This window comes from Equus quagga, chromosome 2, assembly GCF_021613505.1.
Source record: "Equus quagga isolate Etosha38 chromosome 2, UCLA_HA_Equagga_1.0, whole genome shotgun sequence".
Lineage (NCBI taxonomy): Eukaryota > Metazoa > Chordata > Mammalia > Perissodactyla > Equidae > Equus > Equus quagga.
The window spans coordinates 16,951,645-16,961,303 of NC_060268.1; the positions used below are offsets into that span (position 1 = coordinate 16,951,645).

The window sequence follows — 9,659 nt, forward strand, 5'->3', positions numbered from 1 at the left end:
TGTTCATTAAATTTATACTGTAGAAGAATGAGATCCATAATAAGGGTGGTTAAGAAGACAGAAAAAAGAAAAATCAAGAAATATGACTGTCAATATGTATGCTCAGTGGTATGCCAGTAAATGTTTAACAATTGGCTCAGGGTGGGGTAGGGAGTCTGACTTTCAGTATTTGCCAATTTCCATGGTTTAAATACTCCCACAGTGGACTATTTCAAGCTAACAACATGATATCAACTGGTTTGAAAAATTCCTGAAAAATTTAACAATCGGGTCTCACAAACAAGCATGAGCCAGCTCCAACACACACTGCATGCAATATTTAGATGCAGGGCACACATGACATTATCCCAAATTCTGTTCTGCAATATCACCTTCTACACCACCAAAGGAAAGCACAAACAGCAAGGAAAAGGCAGGGAAAATCCACACCCAATTCCTGCAAAGCCTTGACCTCAATCTACAAAGTAGTCTTCTTTTCAACTGGGCATATGATCCAGCCCAGAAATCCTTCTGTCTAGGCCAGTGACATCCAGACTTTTCTGATCATGCACCCAATCAGCAAAAAATGTTTAAGCATACATCATCCATATATGTTAATATATTTGTTTATAAATTATATTAGAGCTACTATACTAATATAGTATTATAAAGCATACATAAAAAACACAGATTTTAAAAGATAAGATAAAAATTAATACAAGTGAATGGGGCTGGCCCCGTGGCCGAGTGGTTAAGTTCGCGTGCTCTGCTGCAGGCAGCCCAGAGTTTCGTCAGTTCAAATCCAGGGCGTGGACATGGCACCGCTCATCGAGCCACGCTGAGGCGGCATCCCACATGCCACAACTAGAAGGACCCACAACTAAGAATATACAACTATGTACCGGGGGACTTTGGAGAGGAAAAGGAAAAAAATAAAATCTTTAAAAAAAAATAAAAGAAAAAGAAAACAAAATAAATTAATACAAGTGAAAAAGAAAAATTTCCCTCCCACATCCCCAGTGGACTATCTTATATACCCCCCCGGGGGTTTACACAATCCAGTTTAGAGATTACTAAAGCCAACATTAAAAGTAAAATGAATAACTTCCTGGACCTGTTTCCCTAGGCCTACAACTTAATCTTATCAGAACTGCCCACTCCAATGCTGAAAAGGGGCAAGCACCAACCCACAGAAAAGATAGGAGAAAAGAGTTAGCAAGGTCTTGAGGAAAGCTGGCCTAAGGAGAAGCAAGCCAAAGGCCCCTCTTAGAATACAAACTCCGTGGAATTAAGACTCCATGGCAATGAGTCACTAGAGAGGCTCCAAAGACATCATCCCACCTGGAGTTCTTAACTCCATAAAGCAACATATCCTAGCACCACGTCCCAACAACGACCTAAGCCATCTGTATCAGCTCAGGCAAATCGAAGGGCTGGGAGGAACCTTGAGTTCCCCCTAAAGACCAAATATGTTCTCTAAATAAGTGTAATATTAATAAAATCTTAAGTTGGGAAATACAGAGTATAAGACTAGGCCAGATACATATACATCATATAGAACAGACATAGCTCTTCTTTTCTATACGCAGGCAGTCCTCTAGCAGCTCACAGTGCAAGACAAACATGCTGCTCTCTAATCAAAAACACTGTTAAAGTATACAAGCTATATGAAATTGATCTTTTTTTTTAAGATTGGCACCTGAGCTAAAAACTGTTGCCAATCTTTTTTTTTTGCTTTTTCTCCCCACATCCCCCCAGTACCTAGTTGTATCTTTTTTAGTTGTGGGTCATCCTAGATGTGGCATGTAGGACACCGCCTCAGCATGGCCTGATGAGCAGTGCCACGTCCACGCCCAGGATCCGATCCGGCGAAACCCTGGGCCGCCGCAGCAGAGCGCATAAACTTAACCACTCCGCCACGGGGCCGGTCCCATGAAATTGATCTTTAAGTATACATAAATTAACTAAAGAGGACAAGACAGTAGCCAAACATAAAATACTGTATTATGTCAGATTATCTTTGAGAATCACAATGTGCTGCTCAAATTTCCTGGCTTTCTTCTTAATTTCAATACTAACTTCGCTACAAAAAATGTCAAGAAAGAACAAAACAAACACCTTCATCAGGTTCACAGAATACTGAGGACCTTCCCAAGGAAGATTTTACAAACACGTTCAAAAACACTTAAGGAAACTAAATGCTTTCTGAAGAAGTGGCCCAGGGAAAGTTTGATTGCTTTTCCTTTCTTGTTGCCAATTTCCCTGTCATATATATAAAGCGTTAAAGATGAAGCTGCCCTCATCCTTGCTCCCTGAAAGAAAAAAACAAAAAAACAGAAACAGAAAAAAATTTCGAAGCTACCATCTCATCAAAACTAGCAACATTTAACACGAAGGAATCAACCCCTTTTCAACCATTGTTTTCATCCTTTGATCCCTCATTACATAGTTGCTTCACATGACCTTAAGACTCAAAGCTTTGAATGAAATGACAACCAAACTAAAAGATCCCCACACCTAACAATTTATATACCTTCCCACCCGTTGAGTCTTCCGTTTCTTCCCTTCTTTAAGGAAGATGAGGTCCCTTCTCCAGGGTAACTAAGTACCCCAATGAAAATTATTTTAAAAAATATATCACTGCCTCTTACTTCAATCAGGTTGTCTAAACGTAAGTGATCATCTCTCTTCTCTTCCAAATTCCCAATGAGACAAGAGAAAAAAATAGTTTAAAACTAAATAAAAAACATAACCACACTAGAAAACAAACAAGGGTGCCATTAGCAGATTAGAGTTTTAAAAAACTCTAGATCCAAGGTTCTCAAACTGTAGCATGCAGCAAAATGCCCTAGAGGGCTGCTAAAAACACAGACTGTGGGGCGCCACCCTCAGGGCTTCCGATTCAGGAGGTCTGCGGTGGGGCTCAAGACTTTGTATGTCTAACAAGTTCCCAGATGATGGTGATTCTGCTAGTCTGAGAATCACACCACGCTAAGTAAACACAGATCATTAAAAAGAAGATTTTTGATTAATTCTAATTAGCATCCTCAGAGAGCATCAAACAAATGGCAGAAAGTTTTCTTTTTAAGTGGATGAGAACAGCGAGTGGAAAATAAGAAACAGTTCTGGAAAACTGGAGAAAAACATAATTTTGGGGTTTCAAAAAAAATCAGAAGGGCTAAATAACAACTAAAACTCAATATAGCAGTGTGAAAAATAGTCTAAGACATCTTCTAAAGCACAGAGCAAAAGACAAAGAGAGAGAATATGAGAGAAAAACTAACAAGCATAAAGGGTCAATATCTACCTAATAGGTTTCTGAAGGGAGAAAAACACATCGCAAGAAGTAATCAATGAAGAAATTTTCCCTAAGCTGAAAAAGACTCAAGCCTTGATACTGCCTGGCCAATTTCCAAGCAGAAAAAAAATTTTAAAGGCAACAGCTAGTCACATATTTGTGACATTTCTAAACTTACAAGACATCAAGAAAACTCTAAAAGCTTTGAGGGGAAAAACACAGGTTATTACAAAGCAATATGAACAGCCTAGCATTGGACATCTCATTAGCACGCTAGAAGAGAATACTGTTTTCAAGGTTCAGAGAGGAAATTATTTTGAACTTGGTATTCTACAGCCAAACTATCAAATATAAAACCAAAATAAGACATCTTTGGAAATTCTAGAACTAAAAAATTGACTTCCTTTATGTATCAGTTTCCTACTTCTACTATAAGAAATTATCAAAAAAATCCAAATTGGGTTTCAACGAGCTAAAATCAAGGTGTTGGCAGGATTACCTACCTTATGGAGGCCCTCAGGAAAAATCCATTTCCTTGCCTTTTCTAGCTTCTAGGGGCTGCCTGAATTTCGTGTTTGTGTTTTTGCTTTTGTTTTTGCTGAGGAAGATTCTCCCTGGCTAACATCTGTGCCAATCTTCCTCTATTTTGTATGGAGGTCACCGCCACAACATGGCCACCAATGAGTGAAGTAGGGCCACACCAGGGAACTGAAGCCAGGCCACCGAAGCAGAGTGCGCCAAACTTAACAACTAGGCCATGGGGCGGGCCCCTGCCTCAATTTCTTGACCAACAGTTCCTTTCTATTTTCATCATTATTAAACGTAACCAGTACTTACAGCAGATTTTTGAGTTTCTTAAAGACATGCAAATGACTAGAGCCATGGTATATAGTTTCCAACAGTAAGTGAAAAACATCAATTTTTTCTTTGTCATTGTCTTAAAAAACATTTTAATAAATTAATATTTCCATTAATAAACACCTACCGAATCATTTGCTCCTAGTGCAAGTGCAAGGTTCACTGTAAGAAACAAAAACAGAAATTAAATTTAGTAACTTTCCTTTTACCAAAATTCATTTTGCCTTTTAATATTTTCAATGTAATAACCAAAGCACAGAAGTTTTTAATATATCTCCCTTGAAAAAAAAAAACCAAGGACATGGAGAGAATACAAAAAGCAAAAAAGACAAAAAAAGAAAGTAATATTCCAGCATAAGCAACAGACACCTGCCCCAAAATTAACATTGTAAATAATCCATTTATAATGTTACAACTTTGTTTAAATAATTCACTTAGTTTATAAAAAACAATGTTAATGGTATTTATAGTTTAATTATTTTCCGTTTTTTTTTTTTTTTTTAGGAAGACTAGCCCTGAGCTAACTACTGCCGATCCTCCTCTTTTTGCTGAGGAAGACTTTATATGTGGGATGCCTACCACAGCATGGCTTTTGCCAAGCAGTGCCATGTCTGCACCCAGGATCTGAACCAGCGAACCCCAGGCCGCCGAGAAGCAGAACATGCACACTTAACTGCTGTGCCACTGGGCCAGCCCCTTTTTTTTTTTAATTTGTTTTTTTTTTTTTTCCCAAGGAAGATTAGCCCTGAGCTAACTGCTGCCAATCTCCTCTTTTTGCTGAGGAAGACTGGCCCTGAGCTAACATCCGTGCCCATCTTCCTCTGCTTTATATGTGGGACACCTACCACAGCATAGCGTGCCAAGCAGTACCATGTCTGCACCAGGGATCTGAACCGCCGAACCCCAGGCCACCAAAGCAGAACATACACACTTAACCGCTGCACCACCAGGCCAGCCCCTATAGTTCAATTATTTTCAAAAACATATTTTGCAGAAAATTATCTACCTTTTAATAAATAAAAATGGATACGATCCTATTGCCTTTTGCAGGAATTCCAAATATCTAACTCACAAACACCCACGTATATGAAAGGCTGGACCACTGTGCAGGGGGAAGGGAAGAAGGTAAGAGGTAAGGCAGTAAAACATTCCCAAAACTGCCTATGCCACTGAGTCACAAAGACATAAAGGAGGAAGTAGTAATCCCAAAAGCACCCTTAGCCCAGCGATAGGGATACGCTACATCTGAGATGAAGGCGAGGTCTGAAAGTAACACATTTCCAAGACTGATAAATAAATAGATCCTCATACTGTGGATCATGTTTTCTTACAGAACTATTTTATAAATGATGCCAAGGTTGTTTCCTTTAAAGTCTTTAAGAGCCTAAGTCTTCAAGACAGACCTGCTTCAAATCCCAGTTCCGCCACCTTCTACTGTATAACTTTGAGTAGGATATTTTACTCCCAACTCTGTGTCCTCCTCTATAAAATGAGGATAACTCCTATGTCATAACTGTTGTGAGAATTAAATGAAATACTGTATGTAAAGTACTTAGCCTGGGGCATGGCATTTGATAAATGAATTTTTTTTTTCCTGAGGAAGATTAGCCCTGAGCTAACATCTGTTGCCAATCTTCTTTTTTTGCTTGAGGAAGATTAGCCCTGAGCTAACAACTATGCCAATCCTCTTCCACTTTATATGTGGGTAGCCACCACAGCATGGCTGATGAGTGGTGTAGGTCCACACTCGGGATCCGAACCCGCAAACCCAGGCTACCAAAGTGGTGCATGCCAAACTTAACCACTGCGCCATGGGACCAGCACTGATAAATTAATTGTTATAAATTACAAAATAATTCTGAATTTCAGATACATCATAGGTGAAATATAATCCAACTTCTAAGCAGAAACTTAGAGAGCAATTCATTTTAACGGTAGGGTCTTCCTGCGTTTATACAGTAGAATCACACAGAGCATGCTTGTATTAATCAAATGTCACCATTCTAATACAAAATATCTCTAGCATACATATTCAAATAGGAAATATTCTGAGACAGTTTGGGACAGAAATAAGTAACATAAGAGAAAGAAATATAATACCAGAGTTACACAGAAATAATCTGTTTCTAAGGCTTATGTATGCAGATAGAGCTGTTACAAAAAAGTATAGGCCAAGTTGTTTTGGACAGATGGTATAATATTAACAAAGAAAAAAGCAAGGAAGGGACATTTACTGAAACACCTACTATGTGTCAAACACTATACATTTTCTCATATATTTTCCTATTTAAATGCTGTCACATTCCATGGCAATAGATGATCTTCTAACCAAAAACAATAAACAATCTGTTTAAGGAAAGTGCTAGCCTACAGATCCCACAAATTACATTGCACAAAACTCAAAGAACTTACAGCAATCATCCTGAAAATAAATTTTAAAATTTCCATCTTTAACCAGTCTAAATAACCATGGAGCATGCAAAAGGACTCATACCACTGAAAACAGGTAACTTTACTCCACATTTTAAAACAAGAACAGGTGGATTCTAGAACCAAAGACTAAGAGCTTCTAAATTTTAAAAGCAAAACATCAAATAGATGGATCATAGGCTCTTAGGAAAAAAGCAAAAATGTATAGGTTATAGCATTAATTCCTTAAGAACAATCACTAATCATTTTTTAATAATAATATAGTACCTATCAAATAGTAATGTATTAAGGGTCTATCATAGCTACAATAGTTGGTAAAACTTCATTTCTTCAAAACATCTGAAAAACTCTTCCACAGTTACCTTCAGGTCAAAATGGGAAAAAAACTGAGCTAATAAGACTCTACAGTGGGATTTATAGCTGGTTGTACAACTATTAAACTGCTTTTCCCAGGAAGTACCGAATACGGCTTTAAATCAAGACATAAGACCTCTAGTGATAGTCACAGTACTCTGTACCTGGCCCTTCTTATTTTAAAATGTCTTTGATTTCAATGGAACTAAAGAATTTTAAGGTAAATATATGCCCAACTTTAGGTTAATAGAAAAAAATCAAAATTTAAAAGGTTTTGTCAGTCTAGAATTATGCCAAAATTAACAAAATGAAATATAAAAAGAATGGTCATTTTCTAAAAATCAACTGCAAAAAAGATAGATTGGATAGGACCTGAATGAGCAACCATTCCTATTGAAATGAGTGAAAATTGAATATGAGCCAACAATAAGACATAAGTGCTTTACAACTCCAAATTAATAATACAAACGACCTCTGTTGAGCAGGATTGGGAGGAGAGAAGTTACCTTCCACATTATTACACTGGAATAATTTTTTTGGAAATAAAAAGTTTCTTTTGAACACTTTTGGGAATATCTGGTTATTAGTCTTGGATGGTAACTCTTCTATTTCTGGTGGCACTTCTTTTATGGGTTCTGAAAGCAGCATTTCAATCACACTGAAATTTATAGTCAATTTAAAAAGAGGCACCAAAAATAATTTTCTGTACATGAATACAAAAGATATAAAGATTAGATGATATTTTAAATAATTAAAACAATGTTAAACCTTTCAAGCATTTTCAAACACCAGATCTATGCTGACTTTATAAATGTTGAAAATTATATTATAGTTAAATGAAAAAAGGTCACGATAATGTCAACAATCTCATTCCAACTACATAGCTATATGTACACTGATAAAGACTGGAAAAGAACATCAAAGAACAGAAATAATTTAGCCTTAAAGTTACTAGATGTTTTAAAAATGACAATAACAGCAACCAAACATTGAGCACTTGCTATGTAGGAGACACTGGGCTAAGGAGTTAGCTTGTTTAATTCGCATAGCCATCCTATGAAAAAAATTATCATTACCATTTTACAGTTAAGTAAACTGAAGATCTGATGGGCAACCTGACCACCTTCTCCTCAGTTAAGGAGTCAGAGACCCAGCTATGTACCTAGTTTTTTTGTTTTTTTGTTTTTTTTAAGATTGGCACCTGGGCTAACAACTGTTGCCAATCTTTTTTATTTTATTTTATTTTATTTATTTATTTATTTTAAGGATTGGCACCTGGGCTAACAACTGTTGCCAATCTTTTTTTTTCGTTCCTGCTTTATCTCCCCAAACCCCCCTGTACGCAGTTGTATATCTTAGTTTCAGGTCCTTCTAGTTGTGGGATGTGAGACGCTGCCTCAACGTAGCCTGACGAGCGGTGCCATGTCCGCGCCCAGGATCCGAACCCCTGGCCGCTGCAGCGGAGCGCGCAAACTTAACCACTCGGCCACGGAGCCGGCCCCTGTACCTAGTTTTGTCTAACTCCATTTCTAAGCCTCTAATCACCACCAACTCCTGAGACTAAGGAATCAGCTATTAAGAATTCCACAAATACTAGCTTTTTCAAAAACAAAGCTATAATTTTAAAACTGTGCAGTTGTCAATTGGCATAAGTTCCTAATCAAGATTAGAATTAATATCCTATAATACCTGCTGTGGTAGACTTTCCAACTCCACCCTTTCCAGAAGCCACAACTATAACTTGTTTGACACCTTCTATTGGTTTCTGCTTTGGAAGTCCTCGGGACATGATTTGTGTTCTTCTTTGTTTTAGGGTCTCACTCTCAGCGCCAGATAACTTGGGAAGAAAAAAAAAAAGCCATCTCCATTATCGTGCTGTAAAAGTAAAAACAGTTTGGAGTTCGTGATCAAGAGGTCTTTCTTTTCTAGTCTAATTCTGCTCATCTCCACTAGCCTTTAGTGCTATTTACCTACTGCTACTGATCACCATGGTAGAGACAGATTGTTTAAGTTGAAATTTATCTGCCAGGATACAATGACGTTAAAAACGGAAAACTCTGCGTGTTTTCCTTCTCCCTATTTTCTAAATAAACCAACACTAAGAAAGCAATGTGCAAGTCACACATCCATATTCTAACCATCTATTTCGTGTCCCTACACGCCTCGGCCTGGTCCTACCGGGGGCCTGCCTGGAAAGTGGGGACGTGCAGCCAACCTGGGTCCCGGTGGGCCGCCAATTGGGCGGGGTCCCACGAGGGACTGAGGGCCCTCATGTCAGGGCACCTGCGACCCTGCCGCCCCAGCATCCGACCCGCCCGCCTCCCCTGGCCTGCAGCACCACGGACCTGGCGCCAACAAACCAACATCTGGCGTCCGCAAAGCGGGGCACAGGCCCTGGCACCACCCCAAAGCGACACCCCATGAAAAAGAAGCAAACGCTGCCAAGACCCCATGGCGCGGAGCGCTGCCCTGAACCCAGCCCGGAAGCCGTCGCGGCGGGCGCGGGCTGATGACGTCACGTGGCAACGTTCGGCTTCCTCAACCTAGCAACTAGCCGCCTGAGTTTCTGCAGCCCAGGGGCCCAGCTTGTCGCGGTCTCGTGTCTAGCCAGGTACAAACATTTTACAGCGTTTTACCAAACGGTTGTGAAGCGTTTTCGCAAACCTCATCTCATTTTGTCTTCACAGAAGTCCTGGAGTAGGTAGGTAGGAGACTCTTACTCTATAGAGTCCGCTTTTTA

At 39.1% G+C, this 9,659-nt stretch overlaps 1 protein-coding gene across 2 annotated transcripts in view; it reads right to left on the reverse strand.

The window, feature by feature from the left end:
• NUBPL (NUBP iron-sulfur cluster assembly factor, mitochondrial) overlaps positions 1-9,403 on the reverse strand; it is a 201,883-nt gene extending 192,480 nt beyond the window's left edge. For both annotated transcript variants that reach the window (XM_046655351.1, XM_046655350.1), the window contains exons 1-3: positions 9,265-9,403; positions 8,609-8,756; positions 4,263-4,297 (exon numbers count right to left, since the gene is read on the reverse strand). In XM_046655351.1, the coding sequence (XP_046511307.1) occupies positions 4,263-4,297; positions 8,609-8,756; positions 9,265-9,372 (291 nt within the window). In that variant the 5' untranslated portion in view covers positions 9,373-9,403. The remainder of the gene's footprint in view (positions 1-4,262; positions 4,298-8,608; positions 8,757-9,264) is intronic.
• Positions 9,404-9,659: the final 256 nt, after the last annotated feature.